Source organism: Eretmochelys imbricata, chromosome 11 (genome assembly GCF_965152235.1).
Source record: "Eretmochelys imbricata isolate rEreImb1 chromosome 11, rEreImb1.hap1, whole genome shotgun sequence".
Lineage (NCBI taxonomy): Eukaryota > Metazoa > Chordata > Testudines > Cheloniidae > Eretmochelys > Eretmochelys imbricata.
Genome location: NC_135582.1, coordinates 10,052,750 through 10,074,955, shown reverse-complemented (window position 1 = coordinate 10,074,955; position 22,206 = coordinate 10,052,750). Strand labels below are relative to the sequence as shown.

At 45.5% G+C, this 22,206-nt stretch overlaps 1 protein-coding gene across 1 annotated transcript in view; it reads right to left on the bottom strand.

Annotated features, from left to right (window-relative positions):
• The window catches only part of SLC15A2 (solute carrier family 15 member 2), a 60,599-nt gene extending 39,961 nt beyond the window's left edge, over window positions 1–20,638 (bottom strand). The window contains 6 exon segments of the mRNA XM_077830100.1: window positions 828–918; window positions 9,459–9,558; window positions 10,673–10,765; window positions 12,402–12,543; window positions 14,244–14,331; window positions 20,507–20,638. Of these exon segments, the coding sequence (XP_077686226.1) occupies window positions 828–918; window positions 9,459–9,558; window positions 10,673–10,765; window positions 12,402–12,543; window positions 14,244–14,331; window positions 20,507–20,638 (646 nt within the window).
• Between the last annotated feature and the right edge of the window lie 1,568 nt (window positions 20,639–22,206).

Genomic DNA, 22,206 nt, shown 5'->3' with positions numbered 1-22,206 from the left:
AGGACCCCCGATTTGAGAAACACTGGTCTCCCCTGCGAAAGCTGTACAGTATAGGGTAAAAGCACACAAAAGACCAGATTTCATGGTGGGAGACCAGATTTCACGGTCCGTGACACGTTTTTCATGGCCGTAAATTTGGTAGGGCCCTATTTGTAGAGTGCCAACCACTGAGGTGTTCAGGCACTGAAATACAATGAAGTAAGTGCTGCAAGAGTCAGAACAAAAATGGGTTCTGCACAGTGGGTGGAATGCAAAATAGGCCTTAAGTGGGACATAGGCCCTGTGCGGGTCCTCAAGACAAGCCACTCTAGGCCATGATCTGCAACCTGATCCATGCAGGTTGACCCTTAGGCCTGTCCAGAGTCCCACTGAAGCAAGTGGGGCTCTGGCATGAGAGCAGGGGTCAGTTTGCAGAATTGGAGCCCTAGGCAGCCCTGCTAAAGTAACCCAGAATTAAAGCCTACAAGGAGTAGGGTCAGATCAGTCATTATCAATGTGTTACCTACGGGCCGCAGAACATGCCAATCCCACATTGGCAGGGAGATGGCCTGATGGGTCTTCTCCAGCTCTAAATTTTTGATTCTATGTCTCAGGCTGGCTTTAAAGAAAATTAATGCAGCTTGTAGCATGGTATGTCTGACTCTTCTGCTAGTTTCCATAAACCTGTTATGCAGCTACAGCAGGATTAACAAGGCGTAAATACAACCCACTGGTCGCTCAGAAGATAACGTAATCTCGGACAGTCAATCATCATGAGATCCTGACCATCCACAGCAGAACAGTCACAGTGCAGGCAATTTAGTGGTTCATTCTCAGTCAACACTGACCTTTCAATACAGGAGTAACAAATGTGGAGATCAAACTTCCCGCATTAATAGCTAGATAGAAGACTGAAAAGAATTTGTTCCTTTCGTAGGCCTAAAATGAGATAAGGCAACATCAGTTTCATGGACAAAGCACAGCACTGGATTTGCAAATGGAACACTATCAATTCTCTTGTTCGGAGGGCTGGGTTAATATTGACACATGGTGCATAAAATGCAAGCTAAAAGCAGGCAAACCAGCTTGCTTTTAGGTGATGGCATAGGCTCACACAAATCAGTTCATGTTACTGAAAAGCACTTCGGGTCTCTTGGCATTTTGGTGGAAAAACTGCTGCTCTGTATCTGTCAGGAAGTTGGAGGGGGAAAGTGTTTACTTATTCAGAACAAGTAGCTTGATTCAGATTCACTGTCACCTAATTCAATCCAATTTGGCAGCGCTTGACAGCTTGTCATTTGTTCCCACGTCCTGGCTTTTTTTTTTCCTAAATAGAAACAGAAACCTATGCATTTTGAGGAGCTTGTAATGACAGCACAAATGAAAGAATGTGTGAGAGAGACTGATCTGCTGGAGGATCTGGGAGGAGAAGCTAAGAATAATGAAACTGAGTGTTGTGACGATTTAACCAGCCCCAAACAAATAGGATCTATTCTGCAAAGCAAATTATGCAGGCCCAGTGAAACTCCTGTGAGGAAGAAAGGGCCTGAGGATAGGTCCCCTGGTGAGAGTCAACAGTGCAATATTCAGTTATTAATAAACCCCGTAAAAAGAATTCAATCAAATCATTCTTCTTTCCAGTCACTTAGGGCAACACACCCTCTGTAAAAAGAAAAGGAGTACTTGTGGCACCTTAGAGACTAACAAATTTATTAGAGCATAAGCTTTTGTGAGCTACCCTCTGTCTGATTCATGCTTTAGCAATGGTAAGGATCAAGTATTTCCATGTTAATTTTGATCAGCTTAGTAGGGGGAACCTCCTGCTAAGAGTGATCCCTCCTCACGCTTGCTGGCCATGCTAGCTTTTGCCATATGTCCAATGGGATGCACAGGGGGTATAGGGTTGGGGTCAGCCAACAGAAGTCACATTTGCCCTGTGTGTGTGTAGCCCCCCTCCCACACCAGGCACAGGGGAGACAAATAGGGTTTCTTCTATGTCTCATTCCCCTCCGCTCCTCAGGCAGAGCCATACACACACATGAAAGGTATATATTTCTGCCTCTGTAAAAGTCAAACCATGAATCACATGTTGGGCCCAATTAAGATGCTGAGTGCCTTCTTCTGAGATGCTGAACATCTCACCTCAGAGGGTCAGGTCCCTCCATATATCAGCGTTCTGTAGATGCTTCCGGTTGGCTCAGAGCATGAATTAAAAGCTCTTCCAGATGCTAACCAAAAAGTGGTACTGGAATCCTCTGGATTTTTCACCATGTAACTGGAAAGACCTCTGGGCACTGGAGCTGGTGGAATTACACTGGGAAAGTTGATTTTCTCCAAGGTCTTCACAAATGAAGTTGTTCAGTGTGTGTGCGACCAGCTCTCTTCAATACAAAACAGAGCGTGAAGATGTGCACGGAGGAGGAAATTTTCCCAAGTGTCTGTCTCATTTGGCTCTCAATGGGGTCTATGTCACTTAGACACTTTGGAAAAGTCAGTTCAGGCCCAGGGCATCCAGAAAGGCACATTTTGAACTAACTGGTCAATGCAAGGCACTAACATTTTCCTTTATGAGAAATGCTCCTAAACTGTAGTGTCTAGGAGGCTTTTTTCCCCACTCAGACACAGCAATGTAATCTACAAAGCACAGCAAAGAATGTACATAGGGAGCTAGGTTATACTAGTGAAAGGGTGGATGGCCTTGTGATTCAGCACTGAAGGGGGGCTTGGCAGCTCTAGCGGGCTCTGGAAGGGACTATCTGTGTGACCTGGGGCAAGCCAATTTGGGCCTCAGTACATAGTGGAGGATCAAGCCCTAATCCTCAAAAGTATTTAGGCACCTAACTGCCATGGGAGTTAGGCACCTAAATATAATTAAAGATATGGGCCTGAGTTCCCGACAGACAGATGGTTGCAGTCCCTTGATTCTCAACTACCTGGCCCCAATGTAACAAAGCTAAAGGGGGCGGGGGAGAGCGTTAACTCAAGCCCTTGGGAGAAGGCCTTGCTTTGCCTCACCCCTTCTCCAACTCAGATCCTTGTCCTTGGTCCCATGATGCAACAGAAAACTGCTGTGGTAGGTGAGGCTGGGACAGGACTGGGGGAGCTCACACAGGGGGTTCCTTACACACTCATGCAAAGTGGGTGCTTGGGGGACAAAGGGAACAGTCAGGGTGGTACCAGCGGATCTGCTACTATGTGGCTTCACCAACCATTGCTACCCTCAGAGGAGTCACGGAGGCTACTGCAGTCTGTGCGGGGAAGGTGCTTTGGTCTCTGGCCTCTGCAGTGAAGTGAAGAAAGTGAAGAGCTGGACTGTTCACTGACCTCCTGGATTTGGCCCCTACAGAAGGTTTAGGCCTTGTCAGTGCCAGCCAATCTAGCCTGCATATTATTAGTGAACGGGTTATCTAGGACCAAGGAACCTTTAGTCAGATACTTTCTGCATAGTTCACTTCTTTGGTTAACGGTAAACAGCGCCAGGGCTATTAAGTCCATATCTCTATTTTTATCTCTAGCTATCCATTTCAGTTAGCTAATAATCTTCACTGCCAGTCTATATAGTTAAAATATTACATTTTTCTAGCCACCCTACCCCTGTGAGGTATTTTTTATCGTTACAAGGGGCTGAGGGACCTAGCACTGATCCACCCCAATAGCAGGCTACACTTTTACAACAGGATAAAGATGGGGTGGAAGATTACTCCTCTGCCCGCTTCGGTTCTATCTAAGTTCTCATACCACATCTCTAACCCTTGGTATTTGAATGCCACTGCATTTTTTATTTGCTTGGCAGGATTCAAATCCATGACCTTTGACGTCATAAAATGGCTGAGCCATGGAGCCCTCTGGATGAGAGAGTTTAGTCTGGTCTCCTCTTTCACTTTCCAGTATGCAAAGGGTAGCTTGAAAGGAACAGCCAAAGAAAGCTCACTTGGGCCCTGCTGGTTTTGAACACAAAATATTGCATTGAATAAACTGGCTCCCCAGGGAAATTAAGAGCATTGGTAGCAGTGACAGTTTAGGCTTTGAAAGAGGAGCTAAGAGCAATTTTAACAAATACAAATAACACTCACCTCATTGTGGCCTGGTTTCTCAGAGAGAACCTCTGTGAAATTAGTACGGCACTTTGCGATACTTGGATGTTAATGAAAGGGGGTAGAACTGTGTCTTTAGATATAACAGGGTGAAATCAAATAGACTGAATAGCAGAGAAAATATCTTAATGGTGAGATCTCTTTGATCCTGCAAGAGTCTCCCAAAAGAAGTGTGAAAGACCATTTGCTTGAGGCATTTAAAGTGAGACTGAAGAAAGCTTTAGGAAATATATAGGATATATAACCCTGCACAGGCAGGTGGGTGAACAAAATGACCTCCCTACCAACACTACAAAAAGAAGGATTCTAGGTGGACTCCTCCTGAAGGTCAAAACAGCAGACTGGACTTCTACATAGAGTGCTTCCGCCGATGTGCACGGGCTGAAATTGTGGAAAAGCAGCATCACTTGCCCCATAACCTCAGCCGTGCAGAACACAATGCCATCCACAGCCTCAGAAACAACTCTGACATCATAATCAAAAAGGCTGACAAAGGAGGTGCTGTTGTCATCATGAATAGGTCGGAATATGAACAAGAGGCTGCTCGGCAGCTCTCCAACACCACTTTCTACAAGCCATTACCCTCTGATCCCACTGAGAGTTACCAAAAGAAACTACAGCATTTGCTCAAGAAACTCCCTGAAAAAGCACAAGATCAAATCCGCACAGACACACCCCTGGAACCCCGACCTGGGATATTCTATCTACTACCCAAGATCCATAAACCTGGAAATCCTGGGCGCCCCATCATCTCAGGCATTGGCACCTTGACAGCAGGATTGTCTGGCTATGTAGACTCCCTCCTCAGGCCCTACGCTACCAGCACTCCCAGCTACCTTTGAGACACAACTGACTTCCTGAGGAAACTACAATCCATCAGTGATCTTCCTGATAACACCATCCTGGCCACTATGGATGTAGAAGCCCTCTACACCAACATTCCACACAAAGATGGTCTACAAGCCGTCAAGAACACTATCCCCAATAATGTCACGGCTAACCTGGTGGCTGAACTTTCTGACTTTGTCCTTACCCATAACTATTTTACATTTGGGAACAATGTATACCTTCAGATCAGCGGCACTGCTATGGGTACCCGCATGGCCCCACAGTATGCCAACATTTTTATGGCTGACTTAGAACAACGCTTCCTCAGCTCTCGTCCCCTAACGCCCCTACTCTACTTGCGCTATATTGATGACATCTTCATCATCTGGACCCATGGAAAAGAAGCCCTTGAGGAATTCCACCATGATTTTAACAATTTCCATCCCACCATCAACCTCAGCCTGGTCCAGTCCACACAAGAGATCCACTTCCTGGACACTACAGTGCTAATAAACGATGGTCACATAAACACCACCCTATACCGGAAATCTACTGACCGCTATTCCTACCTACGTGCCTCCAGCTTTCACCCTGACCACACCACACGATCCATCGTCTACAGCCAAGCTCTGCGATACAACCGCATTTGCTCCAACCCCTCAGACAGAGACAAACACCTACAAGATCTCTATCAAGCATTCTTACAACTACAATACCCACCTGTGGAAGTGAAGAAACAGATTGATAGAGCCAGAAGAGTTCCCAGAAGTCACCTACTACAGGACAGGCCTAACAAAGAAAATAACAGAACGCCACTAGCCGTCACCTTCAGCCCCCAACTAAAACCCCTCCAACGCATTATTAAGGATCTACAACCTATCCTGAAGGATGACCCAACACACTCACAAATCTTGGGAGACAGGCCAGTCCTTGCCTACAGACAGCCCCCCAACCTGAAGCAAATACTCACCAGCAACAACATACCACACAACAGAACCACTAACCCAGGAACCTATCCTTGCAACAAAGCCCGTTGCCAACTGTGCCCACATATCTATTCAGGGGACACCATCACAGGGCCTAATCACATCAGCCACACTATCAGAGGCTCGTTCACCTGCACATCCACCAATGTGATATATGCCATCATGTGCCAGCAATGCCCCTCTGCCATGTACATTGGTCAAACTGGACAGTCTCTACGTAAAAGAATAAATGGGCACAAATCAGATGTCAAGAATTATAACATTATAAACCAGTCGGAGAACACTTCAATCTCTCTGGTCATGCGATTACAGACATGAAAGTTGCGATATTACAACAAAAAAACTTCAAATCCAGACTTCAGCGAGAAACTGTTGAATTAGAATTCATTTGCAAATTGGATACAATTAACTTAGGCTTGAATAGAGACTGGAGACTAAGTCATTATGCAAGGTAACCTATTTCCCCTTGTTTTTTCCTACACCCTCCCTCCCGCTCAGATGTTCTTGTTAAACCCTGGATTTGTGCTGGAAATGGCCCACCTTGATTATCATACACAGTGTAAGGAGAGTGATCACTTTAGATAAGCTATTACCAGCAGGAGAGTGGGTTTGGGTGTGTGTGTGTGGGGGGGGGGTTGAGAAAACCTGGATTTGTGCTGGAAATGGCCCACCTTGATTATCATACACAGTGTAAGGAGAGTGATCACTTACATAAGCTATTACCAGCAGGAGAGTGGGGTGGGGGGAGGTATTTTTTCATGCTTTGTGTGTATAAAAAGATCTTCTACACTTTCCACAGTATGCATCCGATGAAGTGAGCTGTAGCTCACGAAAGCTTATGCTCAAATAAATTGGTTAGTTGCTAAGGTGCCACAAGTACTCCTTTTCTTTTTGTGAATACAGACTAACACGGCTGTTACTCTGAAAAATGACCTTATGGTCTTTCCATGTGTAATATATATAATGTCTACTAGATTAGCAAAAAAGGTTAACATTAATACTTTTAATTTATATAGCACAGAAGTAGAAGTGCCTTACAAGTACCTACAATTTAAACCCTCACAAAACCCTTGAAAACACTTAACAGATAGGTAAACTGAGGCACAGAGTGGTTCAGTATCTTGCCCAAAGTCACCTTTGTACCTGAAACAGGAGTAGACCGCAGGAGTCCTGGCACTCAATTCCTTGCTCTACCCATCAGGTAGGAATTGTGCTTCTTGCACATGATATTGCAAACAGATTGATCTTTGTAATAACATGATTATTTTACCAGCACATTGCTATTTTTTTTTTAAGAGAATGGTGATTTGTAAAGAATTTTGATCATTTCATTTCACACATTTACAGATTTCAACTACTTCAAAAAATGATCTGAATGCCAGAAGTGTGAATATACAAAATGACCTAGCAATTTTTATATTGCACTCATTAGAAAAAGATATCCTTCCTTGCTTTATTAATCTTTGCAGCACACATACATTTATATCATGATTTGGATTAGCTAATTCTGAAAAAGGTACCATTCATGATAATCCTGATCTCCCTAGCAACAGGAAAATAAAGAAATAAAGAAACGGTTTTCAGTATTATACAAAGCATAGCACATTGTTTGAAAGCAGCTCTGGCCCTTAATTAATATGCACAGAAGCTTTTGCATTTACACAAAATCTTGCCAATATTTGGTTCAGCCATATTTAGCCTGGACGACCAACTCTACAGACAAAGATGCTTGGAAAGGAAATTTCCTGCAAATAAATCCTTTTTGTGTGTGTGTGTTCTAAAGATGCAGCTCTGAACCAGTGGCCACTATCATTGTTCATGGAACCACTGCTTGAAACATGGCAGGTCCAAGGACAATTATATTTATAAAGTTCTTTGAAGAAAACAAGTGTTCAGTATTAGGGATTAAATTCAGGCTTGTTGTAAGCAGCTGACACTCTACTGACATCAGTTCAGTTGTGCCCAAATGTACCGCAGAATTGAATTTGTCTCTAGATAAGAAACTTTTCAGTGTCCCCATGAGGTAATTAAAGGAAGGTTATTTATCAGAGTTACAGGAGCACTCTGGTTATATGGTCTCCACAGGTCCTAACTTGGATAAGTAGGGATCTGCAGAGGCAGTTTTATGTATGTAGAAATATCACTATCTCCACCATTTTACATATAGAGAAATTAAATCAGTGATCTTAAAGTACTTGCTGAAGGTCACAGGAGTCAGTACAGCTGGGCGGGAACCAGAATTTTTATTTTGCAGGGAATTTCATGATTTTAAAATTTCTCCCATTCCAAAATGGGGAGGGGGATCTAAATTGCCCACAAAATGGAATTCGGGCGGGGGGGGGGGAACAAAACATTTCATTCCAACAAAATCAGAAAGTTTTGTTCCTATTTTGACTTTTTAAATTTTATATTCTATGATATAATAGAAAACTTTTTACAAAAGAAACACAAAGTTTCAAAATGGAACGTGAAAATGTCAATTCTGTAAAATTGCCACAAAAAGCATTTAAGTTCAAGTCAATTTGACATTAATCTAAGCCTGCCTGAACTGCTTTGGTGCCTCATGGGAGTTGTAATTTGGGTGCATCACGCCCCTGTTCTCCTCTATGGGCTGGGCTCCCTGGCTGGACTACATATCCGATGATGCACTGGTCTCCCTCCGGCTGAGCCATTTTGGTGCATCATGGGAGGTGCAGTCTGGCTAGAAAGCCCAGCCCACAGGGGAGAATGGGGGCATGAAGCACCTGGACTACAGTGCTCATGAGGCACTACAATAGCTAAGCTAAAATGAAACATTGTGCTATTTCCAAATTGAAATGTTTCAGAACTTTCTGTTCTGTGAAAAATTTAGACATTTTGACTTTTTACCCTGATTTGGTTCTAAAACAAAATGTCGACATATTGGAATTATCCATAGGATAGAAATTCTGATTTCTAATCAGCTCTAATAAACAGGGAAGCAACTGGCTGGATAGAAGACTTCAATGAACACCTAGGATCTTCAGTCAGTGGTGCTGGTGATGTGGTAAGTAGCGCTCTCCTGTCTGGCTCTATACTGAACCAGCGTTGCTAAGGGTCACAAAGACAATGAAAGTGCTGCCTTTTGGATAAGATATAAAGCTGAGGTGCTCACTACTTGTGGTCATTAAAGAGGCAATTTCACACATACAGAGGTGACAATTTTGGTGTCTTCCAACTCAGGAAATAATCTGTCTACCTAATACTTCCCTGTGCCTCAGTTTTAATCAAATATAATATTTTTCTTTACTTACTGCCCCCAAATTATTATTTTGTGTTGCAACATGTTAGTGACAGAGTTACTGAGTTGGCTCAGAGACAGCTGCAGTTCAGTGGTGACTGAAGCTTTACCTCTCTCAAACGTACCTGTTGTGAGGGCCCATTAATTAATGTTTGTGAAGTGCTTTGAGATTCAAGACGGAACTGTGAAGTATTATCATCTCTCTTTCCCAAGGCAGAGCATGCGATCATTTGATTGCAGTTGGATCACATCATATACCTCCCCATACATTAATACACCAGACACTGCATAGTTTAGAAAATAAAATCTTACATGTTCTTCTTCAAACTGGTCCCCACCAAAGGCAGCCACACAGGGTTTGATACCTCCCGTTCCAAGGGCAATCAAAGCCAGGCCAAGCATGGACAGACCCCTTCAAACAGAGATGAAAAACTTCAGCACCACAGAACCCCTTTAGGATAAAGCAGAGCGCTTTAGCTACATCTTAAACTAGATGTATCATTTATTAATCTACACATTGACTGTGAGTGAAGAGCAAGCTGAGATGGGCTAGTTATAGGAACAAAAGAATTATCCCCAATCCCATTCCAAACCATCACAACATAAACCGAACCATTGTTTTTGGAGTGTTGGATACATTCAATTAACTTTGTTGTTTTCTTGCAGTTCTGCGCATCGGCCAGGCATAAAAGTGGAAGTGCAGAGTTGCATGAGAAAGTCGGTCTCTGGCCTAGCTGGGAGCCGGAAGTACCAGAGGTCAAGAGAGAGGGTGAACCTTTTCTTGTAAGATTTCCTGTCCAGATTTGCCAGCAATACAGATTTGGATCAGCATCACTTTCGGGCGCTCTCTGCACCCAAACTCCTAACCTAGTGAGATCCGTCCATTGCTAACTAGTGGCCTCCCAAATCGCACAGTGGCCTCCCAAAATTCTTCCCAACTAGCATGAGAATACACGGAGCTGGGTGGGCCCAGGGAACTTAGAAAGGTGTCTAGTAAATGTGATGTAGTTTTGCCTGGTTGTGTACATTTTCTGAGCTGTGCCCAGCTAGACAAAAATACTGGCACTTTCAGACATGCTAAGAAGCAAGTTGTGGAACTGTACTGGGGAGAAGACTGACAGAAGCTCTGGAGGGAGAGAGGGGAGATGCACTAAAGAACAGATAGGTTCCTTGTGGTCCTGCCAGTTTGTTTTGGAAATATGCTCAAACTGGTGATTTCATGCTCCACTGACAGACACACACAAAGTTGTTTGCACTTTCCCTAAACTTCACCCACGTCATTCTGCCTGACGTTGTCTTAGCAGGTCTCGAGACTGGCCATGATTTCTAGCACAAGTTATCCGCTTGGTTTACGATTATGAAGCTGCGTAAACTGCAGGATGTATATGAATAAAAGCATGTTGTGAAAAATCCCCAAGGCTGATAACCTGACAAAGGGAAGACACTATTAGAGATGCCTATTTGGGTGCTATATCAATGAATAACCATAATAATGTATCAAAACACCAGTTCCAAGACTTACTTACACATGAACAACCTGGTCTCCCACAGTTGGTATCGCACCGACAGACTTTATCACATGCCCAATCACATAAACAATGGAGAGGTAGATGATTGTCCTGAGAAGAAAGAAAACAGTAGCAGGTGAATACTGTCAGGTAATTTATGACCTGCAAGCAGAATGCATATCTGCATTTCCTGATACAGTGGGATTGCTTGGCATTCACACTGGTAACTGGCCAATCCATAGCACTGGCAGCTCCCAGGCCTGTAACTCCTGTGTCAGCACTGAAGGTGTCATAGGAAAGAGAGAGGCAAATGGGTTCAGATGGTGGGGTTAAAATTAACAGAGAGGGACAGACATTGCTTTGTGCACATGTAGATCTCCAGGTGGCATTAACTAACCATGTTCCAGTTCAAAATACTGTTTTAGGTGGGTTATCCAGGTCACACTTAGTTGATTAACACACAGGCATTTGCCAGGCCACCTGCCAAATGAATGCGTACTTTGGAGGGTGCATATGTAGATTGTATGTCCATACACTCCAAAGAGGTACACGGCATCTGTGTTTCAGGCAGATGTTTTTAAGAGCAGCATTGACAGATGCAGGGGTTAGGATAACACAGTATAATGAAAGCATTCTGATGATCTAACAGCAGCTGAGGCTCTAGAAGACAACTTGTGATCCAGTGGTCACAGCAGAAGTTGGGAACCTAAATGAGTTCAAATCCTGACTGACTCAGCTAATTCATAGGAAAGTAAGAATTGCCAGATGGGATCAGACCCTGCCTAGACCAGTAGCCTGTCTTCATCAGTGGCCAGTATCAGCTGCTTCAGAGGAAGAAACCCTGCAATAGGCAGTTGGGGCATAACGGCCCCAGGGAAAGTTTCCTCTGAACTCCTACTACTTAAGAGATCTGCTTGAGGGTTTATATCCTTCAGGTCACAGACACCCTTGTATATCAGTGAACTCAGCTGTTAAACCTGAGTAACCAAACAGCAAAATAAAACCTCCAGGATTATGTTATTTGTTTGAATGGACAAGGAAGTTTTGGAAGCTGGATTTAAGCATAAGGGAAGAGGATACTGGCGGCCTATTGGGAACATGCTAGCAGGAAGAGGGATCCAAACTGGTTCTCTTGTTCAGACCCTTGTTTCTAGGACAGCATGAAACTGGAAGTCCATGATCAGTTCTGGAAAGAAGAGAGATCTTCATGTTGTTTTTGAGAAGACAATATGGTCTAGACATCAGAACACAAGACTGGGAAGCAGGACTCCTGGATCCTTATCTCCACCTCTGCCACTGACCTTGGGCAAGTCACATGTTAATCTCTCTATACCTCAGATTTCTCATCTCTAAACTGGCGATAATAATGGTTGCCTCCTCAGAGGGAACTTATGGGGTTTAAGTTATTAATCATTGTAAATCATTTATTGAGCCTCAGATGGAAGAGAAATACAGAGCATTATTAAGAGCAGTGCTCCAGCTCTCGGTTTTTTTTACCAGGCCTACCACCATGCTATACAGCTGCCTTGAGCCTCAGGGGGTATCTTTGAATCCTGTGTATTATCACCACAATATTATGCCACACAATATACACATCATAATTCCCGACATGCGGGTGCTGAAGCACTTATTTTATGGGAGCCCTGAAAACGATAGGCTTCAGCAAGCATATCGGCTGTTCACCCATTATTGGGGAGGGGAAAGCAGGCGGTTAGTGTATTTGAACTAAAGAGGTTTCTTTCCTTACTTGAATTTTCCAAGCCATGTGTCGGCGATGAGAGCTCCAAGGACAGGTGTGAAATAACACAGGCCGGAAAAGGCATGGTAGATGGTGGTGGATAGGTTTTCATCCCAGTGGAGGAAATTGAGAAAATACAAAGTCAGCAGAGCTTGAAAAAAAAGGAAACAAATGAAACAGGTCAGATAATCCATACACAACCAAGCAGGTGAACAAGGTGGGTTAAATCACTGTGACTAAGGTCAACCAAATTGTTTGTATAAGACTATGATGCACACAATGTCATGGAAAGAATTAAAAGTCTTGGACTCGCCTTTGTGACTTTTCTTTCCCCACCTGTCATGCAGTCAGGTATCATTACACTTCTCATTAGATCCTTTTCATACTATAGTAATAGGGCCCCTGGCTAGGATCAAACCCAGGACCTCCATATTTAATATCATGAGCCCCTCCTACGTGAGCTAAAGGAACAAGTCATCATCTTGGACACAGAAGCAGACTTATAAATTCCTAAACCTAGTCCGGCTTTTAGAGGGGGACAAAGACCCACATTCTGCCAGCGTGCAGTGCACTCCCCCTGAGGACACTTGCCCTGAGCCTCAGTGGTCCACAGCAGTTCAGTATTTACATGTGGACAGTGAGGTGACATGTAATGGGCCTGTTTTCTTTTATGAGGCTGATCCTGAATTCAGCTGGCTTTGTCTTATACAAGGACAGGATCTGGATATCTGCCACCTGAAAGTATTCAGTAAGGCTGATATTCACCCTTCTGTGTAAGGCTGGAATAAGGACAGCCATGAGGTTTAAATCCACAGGGAGAGGGTAGCATGGTATGCAGTAGGGGTGGAGTAGTCATGCGGTGGATCTCCACATTATCCTGTGCAGCAACCAATGTGCAAGGTCAGTTTCAAGGGAGACCAGGGCAGGGCTACAGGATTTGCATTTATACATATCCTGCTGCTTAGAAACCTACATAGGTGTGTGGAACAGAAGCAGCTGCTTCACCAGCCTACGCGCTGGAACTGGGGCTGCCAAAGATTGTGCTGCACCCTGTAAGCAATCCAAGGAGGTTGTGATGGGATCAGGTTAAGACTAGGGCTCATTTCGATACCGTATCAAGGATTAAGATTTGGATTAGAATTCATTATTGTCCACAAATCTGCAAATGTTTGGACCCAAATGGCAAAGACGTCCTGAAATCAGTCGATACTGAATGGTGGAAATCTAGCAAGACCAAGTGAATCTCTGAGACTGCAACCTCAAGGGGAGATTCCAGCCATGTCAGATAGAAGCCCCCTTCCCAGTTTGGCATCTGATCTGAAACCAAACCTGTAGGCAGCTGGGGCATAACATCCCCAAGGAAAGTTTCCTCTGAACTCCTACTACTTAAGAGATCTGCGTTGTGGATCTGTGGCTTCAAATCTGACCCCCCCTGAAATTGGGAGGGATTCTGACTGGCTAGTCTGGTTTCAGGCCCCCACTATTTGTAAGCGTATCAATGTCCAGAGTGCATAAAGGGACATATTTTCCCACCAGCCTGATCCTAGCCTCTGATTTTACGCAAGCAAGTTTTGGGTAAGCATGCCCTTGCCCACATAGGGTACCACATTGCTCATGTAAATACAGTAAGTGCACACACAAACCAGAGTCTATGAACAAAATTAGAAGCCCCTGGGAAACCTGGCCCAGGGGGCACATCAGGTTTAAATGAGTTCAGCTGATACTGTGAAGAACTCTCTCTGAGTCAATGTACAATGCAGCAACGGGAGTACATGTGAAGACAACAGACCAGGGTGAGTGGGGCCCTGCCAAGAAAAGTAAAGCAGGGTTATTATTAGATACACCATGTACCTTTCATGCCATAGTAGGAGAAGCGCTCACAGAACTCGTTCACCACGATGAAGGCAATGCTGAGCGGGTAGTTGGTGCCGCATAGTTTCTGTGGGAAACAAATAGGAACATGCTGGCTTTGTTCTGTCGGAGGTGGGTCCAGTCCAAAACCCCACAGCCAAGCACCCCAAATTCCAAGTGTAGATCTGGCACGCTGGTAAAAGTCACGCACTGGGGATGGGCTGCTCCCTGCCAGCCATGGTTACTGCGGCAGTCAAGGTTCTCCTGGGTGGGTCGCCTCGGGTTGCTAACTTTCTACTTGCACAAAACCAAACACCCTTGCCCCTCCCCCTGCTCACTCCATCCCCTCTCCCTCTATCACTTGCTCTCCCCACCCTCACTCACTTGCTTCTTTCACTGGGGTGGCTCAGAGGATTGGGGTGCGGGAGGGAGTGAGGGCTCTGGCTAGGGGTGAGGCTCCAGGGTGGGGCCAGGGATGAGGGGTTTGGCATGCAGGAGGGGGCTCCGGGCTGGGGGGTGGAGCCGAGGGGTTCGGAATATGGGAGGGGGCTCTGGGCTGAGGCAGGGGGTTGGGGTGTGGGAAGGGGTATGAGCTCTGGGCTAGGGGTGCAGGTTCTGGGGTGGGGCCAGAAATGAGGGGTTCAGGGTGCGGGAGGGGGCAGGGGGTGTGGGCTCTGGTGTGGGGCCAGGGATGAGGGTTTTGGAGTGCACGACGGGGATCTGGGCTGGGTCAAGAGGTTGGGGGTGTGAGGGCTTCAGCTGGGGGTGCAGACTCTGGGGTGGGGCTGGGGATGTGGGGTGTAGGGTATAGGGAAGGTGCTCTGGGCTGGGACTGAGGGGTTCAGAGGGTGGGAGGGGGATCAGGGCTGGGGCAGGGGGTTGAGGCACAGGAGGGGGTGAGAGGTGCAGGCTCCGGGTGACACTTACCTCAAGCAGTTCCCGGAAGCAGTGGCATGTCCCCCCTATGCGGAGCCACAGCTAGGCATCTCTGCGTGCTGCCTCGTCCGCAGACACCGCCCCTGCAGCTCCCATTGCTTGTGGTTCCTGGCCAATGGGAGCTGCAGAGCTGGTGCTTAAAGCGGTGAGCAGCGTGCGGAGCCCCCTGGCTGCCCCTAAGATTAGGAGACGAAAGGGAGACATGCCGCTGCTTCCGGGAGCCACACGGAGCCACAGCAGGCAAGGAGCCTCCCTTAGGCCTGCGGCACCGCTGACCGGACTTGCCAGGATCCCTTTTCAACTTGGCATTTTGGTCGAAAACCAGACACCCAGCAACCTTAGGGTCACCTTCCCTCCCTAAGGCATGTTCCACCCGCTGAGGCTTGGACTTCCTTCAGCTTTTCTTTTGCTCCCTCACTCCCATGGCTACTGCTCCATCAATGAGCCAGAGTCAGCGTTCATCTGCTACTCCTGCTGGGGCTGGGCTTCCCTCCAGTGGGTCCCCTCCTCTCCTTCTGCTGAGGCCTTCTGAGCAGGACACCAACTCTTCCTCCCCACCTGATGCTGCTTCTTCCACTGAGGAGTCCTCTTAGCAGTTCCATCACTCTCTGTAGCTGTGGCTGCCCGCCAGGCTCTCACAGCAGCGCTCCCCCATCTCCCACCAGGCTCTCTTGCCCCAGACACACGGAACTGTCCCACCAGGTTTACAAAGAGGGAGAAGACCAGCTCCTTCCAATTTTGCCAATCTGTATCCCCTGGCCCAATTCATCTATTCAGCGCTCCCTTCTCTGGACAATTCAGTTCTGCCCACTCACCAGTTCTGCACCCCTCTTCCCCCAGATTCTGTCTCTAGTTTACTCCTACTGTGGCTGGAGTTGGTACTTAACCTGCCTTTATCACAGAGTAACTGCCCCTCTCTCTTATTCCAAGAACAGAGCAATGTTGTATCGGAAGATTTTTTTTTTTTTTAAATACAACTGGTGTATAATTCCTTTGAGCCTGAATCTCACCTAACTGAATCTCACCTAACCAAGGCTAGCTTTACACTCTCAGAGTAAAACTCAAGGGATTTAATTTAAATACAAATGAGTCTTGACAGGACCACAGAGTGTGCCTCAGTCATTCCTTCTATATGCTCTTTGTCCAAGCATTGCTGCTTAGCCTCACTTCCTCACAACAGGGGATGTGCCTCTTCACAACACTGCCTATCCCATACCAGATAGGGACAGCCCAAGGTAGGAAGAGAGAGGGACTCATTACACCCGGAGGCTGGGTCTACACTGCGAAGTTAGTGGACACAAGTCACCTCGCATCGACCTAGTTGTGCACGTGTCTACACTTTCATTTTAATCCCACCGATGTAAGCACCTCATTACGGCCATGCAGTAACACCCAGCTCCCCCATTACGGCCACGCAGTAACACCCAGCTCCCCAAATGGCATTGAGGACCTGGTGCTTGCAACACTTGTGACAATAGTGCAGAGCTTTGCAGGTTCCATCCTACTGTCAGAGATGGCAGACGGCAAGGAGGGCTGTGTGAGCTCCTGGGATTTTTTAAAAAGGCGTGAAAATGATGGGGTATGGATGACATTATGGGATGGAGAAAATTGCATGCTGAGAACTTGCTCCCAATTACTCTGCATGACCAATTTCTGCGTCACCATGCATTGCCAAAACTTCCCCAAAGACAGTGCAGTGGCAAACTGCACACTGGGATACCTACCCATGGTACACCGCACTACGCAGAGACACAAGTACTCCTGGTGAGTACCTGTAGAAGCTGAGTATTCATGCACATGAGTGACATATTAACTGCAGCGACTTTATGCCAACATAACTTGTGTCAGCCAAAGTTCGTAGTGTAGACATGGTCTGACTCATAGGTAGGGCTCCATGTCTATCTCTGAGGTAATGGAAGTCATGGATTCCGTGACTTCTGCAGTGGCCAGCGTGGCTGACCCCTGGGCCGCCCAAGCAGCTGGCTCTGGGGCCAGCTGCTCAGGTGACCCCGGGGACAGCCACACCAGCCGCTGCTCAGGCAGCCCCCTGCAGCAGGCCCAGGGTGGCCGGAGCAGCCATGATCTGCTGGCCCCGGCAGCGGTCCCCGGGTAGCCGGCCGAAGGAGTCACGGTCTGCTGGCCCCTGCAGTGGTCTCCGGGCAGCCGGCTGGAGGAGCCAGGGTCTGCTGGCCCTGGCAGTGGTCCCAGGGAGGCTGGCTGGAGCAGCCAGGGTGCACAACCCACAGCAGCTGGTACTGCTGGCCCCGACCCCCCACAACAGTCCTCCTTCCCCCCAAGATTTAGTCACAGGTATTTTTAGTAAAAGTCATGGACAGGTCATGGGGCTGTGAATTTTTGTTTATTGCCCATGACCTGTCCATGACTCTTACTAAAAATACCAGTGACTAAATCATAGCCTACTCATGGGTGGTGTTTGTGTTTTTAATTTCTTAAAGAGCCATATTATGGGGCCAAAATGACATGAGATCTGGTCTTCCCAGTGGATTTTAGCTCCTGAAAGATGGAAATACTGATCTCTTGTTTTTTCAGCCTCAAAAATGGTTCACAAAACACAAATACAGATGCCAAAATAGATATGTTTACTCAAGTATACCCAAATATTGAGGCATTTGGGTTTATTTTCATTCCTGGAGTGACAGAAGATTTTAATCTCAAATACCAGTTTAACAATACTTTTTTTTGGCCAGGAATGTACAAGGGCAATGAAAGCCAATATGAGTGAACTAAAAAAGAATAAAAAAAATAAACCTTCAAGAATTTAACCCCATTTGTCTAAACACAAATATTTTGGTGCATCATTTCAAACACATTTTTCATCTCTTATTTATGGGATAAAGACTTCCGCCATCATACCTATTTCTTCAGAAACCTTCTGACCCTGTGCCCTGGTTGAGCAATTGTTATTAATGTTATTTGTTATTTACTCTGTAGCTATAAAGCCTGGAATACAGTTTGTAAGCAAGATCCTACACAAGGGGGCTGATTCCTCAGATTTCTGCAGTAGCACCCCTTGTTAATTAGCCCCCAAAGCCTAAAAACTTGCAAATATTGCAAATGTGGATGCACACCCAGGCACACACACATACACATTCACACCCCAGAGTGTAATAGATTCATAGATACTAAGGTCAGAAGGGACCATTATGATCATCTAGTCCGATCTCCTGCACAATGCAGGCCACAGAATCTCACCCACCCACTCCTGCGAAAAACCTCTCACCTATGTCTGAGCTATTGAAGTCCTCAAATCGTGGTTTAATGTCTGCCTTTCTCCACCAAGTTGTTTGTAATCAAGAAAAAGCAGAGAAAGTGAACTATGCAATTCTGTCTTTTTTTGCAAACAGAAATAAAAGCACACTACATGAGCACTTCCGCCCATCCAGAAATTTGCAAGAGATTCCTGATTTTCAGTCCTGTGCTGCTAGCATGCAGCAAATTTAAAAAGTTACAAATTTAGGGCCCAATTCTGCAGACGCTTATTGCCACGTTTAGTGATGACTACCCACTGAAAGTCAAATTTCACTTGCTCACATCAGTGATCACTAACAGAGCTGTGCAAATAACTGACTTTTTGGTTCTCTGGTCATTTGGAAAAAATTGCGCGCGGTGGGGGGGACGACGACGGGGGACGGAATTGCTTTAGGTCAACCAGAAACAAAAAGGCTTTGGCAAATCAAAAAATCATTTTGGGGCACCCAGTGTTTTGTTTGACTTGAAGCAAAACATTTCCTTTCGTTTGGGACGATTTTTTCCTTTTCTAATTTTTTTAAATAAAATTGAAGTAAATTTCAAAGTGGAAAGTCACTGTGAATCAAAGAGATCAAAATGCTTTGTTTCAAACAAAACAAACATTTCAAATGAAACAAAACATTTAGATTTTTTAGGGGAAAAAATCCTCTTTTCTTCCGACCAAAACAATGGCAAATTCGACACGGATTTGTAAAATGTTTCGGTCGCCCTGACTGCATTTTTCAGTGAAAAAAGTTACATCTGAAAAACTTCACCCAGCTGTAACTACGAATGCTGCGTGTAGCAATTGTCTGCAGTATCAGGGCTTCAGCATCATGATGTGGCAATGTTGTGTAGCGAGGAGCCAGTGAAGTGGTATCTTCCCAAACTGATGCTGCATCAGCATGTGGTGTCATCTAGGAAGCAGAAGGAGGCAGCATAATTCAGAGAAATAAACACAGGCTTGACCGTTAAGAAATCCTGCGTCGTTGTCCCAGCTCAGTCACGGACTTGCTCTGTGGCCTTGGGGCAAAACTTTCAAACTTGGGTATCTAAAATTAGACACCTAAATCCATACTTAGGACCAGCTTCTGCCACACTTACGGACACTGAGTAGTAGCACTTCACTCTGCAACTAGTCCCATTGAAATCAGTGGTGCTGCTCTTGGAGTAATGAGCTACTCAAAGTATACAGAGGTGGAAGAATCTGTTACCTAGATAAGGGCATGATTTGCAGAAGTGTTGAGCGCTCACAGATCCCAAGGAAGTTGATTCTCTTCATGTTTGAAAATCAGGCCCCATATGAAGGTGTCTGTATATTGATTTAGGGCCCAGATCCTCAAAAGTATGTTTTAGGTGCCTAACTCCCGTTGGCTTTAGAATTAAAAGTAAATATTCCCATTTATGAGCACAAAATAGCAGCCATTTGTATGGGCCCCAGAAGTCAGGCCCAGAAAAAGCAAACTCAGTGGAAGCACAACAAAATGCATAGGTCTCAATCACTTGATGAAAACTCGCCTGAGGGGCGGCACACGTGTCAAAGCTGCATGGTGAGAAAATGATTTGCTAGATCTGCCTTTAAATCTCAGCTGAAGATTTAAACCGGAGCCTCTCACTCTGGACAGGGAGCACTGGAATGTGCAGCAATGGCCAGGGCTAGCACCGCATCTGTTTCACTGCTCAGCAGCATCTGGAAACTGCCTCTTTACTGGCTTTACAACAAACTGTGCAAATAAATAGGCCCACTCCCGAGCCCCTACGCTCCTCCCTGCCCTCCAGATCTTCACTTCAAAGGAACCATCCTGCAAGAGAAGGAGCCTCCAGCAGAAAGGTATGAATCAAAGCTGCATTTCCCAAAGAATCTGACAGCTCGTTTTCCCCCATAAACTGCCCTTTCTTCATTTAATCCCGTTAGCAGAGGGGATTTTGTTTTGAGTTTTTAATGCTCATTACAATCCGAGGCAAGGAGTGTCTGTCTGCAGGCACAGCACGACAGGGGAAAGAACAGAGTGATCCTGTGAGGTTTGGCGTGAACAAAACAGAAAGCAAAAAAAAAGGGATCTCGATGTAATACTCACCCGGGATTTTTTCTGAGAAGAGAAATCTCCTCTGGGGGGACCATCTCCTGCAGGAATAAAAGCAAATAAAGCTTCCGTTGGTTTGTTTTTCTGAAAAGCGTTCATCTCCCTTCTTGCCTTGTCTCACACCATGGTATGTGGCTGTTGTGAGTTGACTGGAAGACTTCCAACTGCAGGGCTTGGAGTTTGATTCAGTTAAGTTAACCCTAATCAAGTGCATTTCTGCACTGGTGGGGATGATACTAGGAATGACAACAACAGAGTTGTTGTAGTAACTCATCCTAAATCACTAATGGATTTGGGTTCTCAGCACTTTGCATTGTTTGTTTGGCACTCCCCCGGCTATTGTGCATGAACTAACTTGACAAAGAACTGTGTGCCACAAAGATATGATCCCAAGAACAAATGCCAGATCCAAACATCCCTGGAGACTGTGGAAGCTCAGATTGAGGAGCAAAGTTTGCATCTCAGGCCAATCTCAGTAATAAATGATTTATTAAATTCTTTCCAGAGCTAAATGGTGGGCTGGAGAAAAGTACCACATGGATAGCACAGTGACAACATAAAAGATATTACCTCACCCACCTTGTCTCTCTAACAAGCTACTTGTGGGTTATACTTGCTGCACCAACCTGTGTTGCTCCTTTCCCTTTCAGACCTTAGACCTTATGGGTTCCTGCACCCCATTAAATAAGTCCCACTCTGCTCTCAGCACATAGATACACTAGATATTTTCCCCGCATTCAGCCCCCCCATAGCAATCCTGCATTCCCCTGTAGAACCATTTAATCTTCTCCCCCCCGTCAAGGTTCCTCCCCCACTCTGAACTCTAGGGTACAGATGTGGGGACCTGCATGAAAAACCTCCTAAGCTTATCTTTACCAGCTTAGGTCAAAACTTCCCCGAGGTACAAAATATTCCACCCTTTGTCCTTGGATTGGCCGCTACCACCACCAAACTAATACTGGTTACTGGGGAAGAGCTGTTTGGACACGTCTTTCCCCCCAAAATATGTCCCAAAACCTTGCACCCCACTTCCTGGACAAGGTTTGGTAAAAAGCCTCACCAATTTGCCTAGGTGACTACAGACCCAGACCCTTGGATCTTAAGAACAATGAACAATCCTCCCAACACTTGCACCCCCCTTTCCTGGGAAATGTTGGCTAAAAAGCCTCACCAATTTGCATAGGTGACCACAGACCCAAACCCTTGGATCTGAGAACAATGAAAAAGCATTCAGTTTTTTACAAGAAGACTTTTAATAAAAAAATAGAAGTAAATAGAAATAAAGAAATCCCCCCTGTAAAATCAGGATGGTAGATACCTTACAGGGTAATTAGATTCAAAACATAGAGAACCCCTCTAGGCAAAACCTTAAGTTACAAAAAAGATACACAGACAGAAATAGTTATTCTATTCAGCACAATTCTTTTCTCAGCCATTTAAAGAAATCATAATCTAACACGTACCTAGCTAGATTACTTACTAAAAGTTCTAAGACTCCATTCCTGGTCTATCCCCGGCAAAGACAGACACACAGACCCTTTGTTTCTCTCCCTCCTCCCAGCTTTTGAAAGTATCTTGTCTCCTCATTGGTCATTTTGGTCAGGTGCCAGCGAGGTTACCTTTAGCTTCTTAACCCTTTACAGGTGAGAGGAGCTTTCCCCTGGCCAGGAGGGATTTCAAAGGGGTTTACCCTT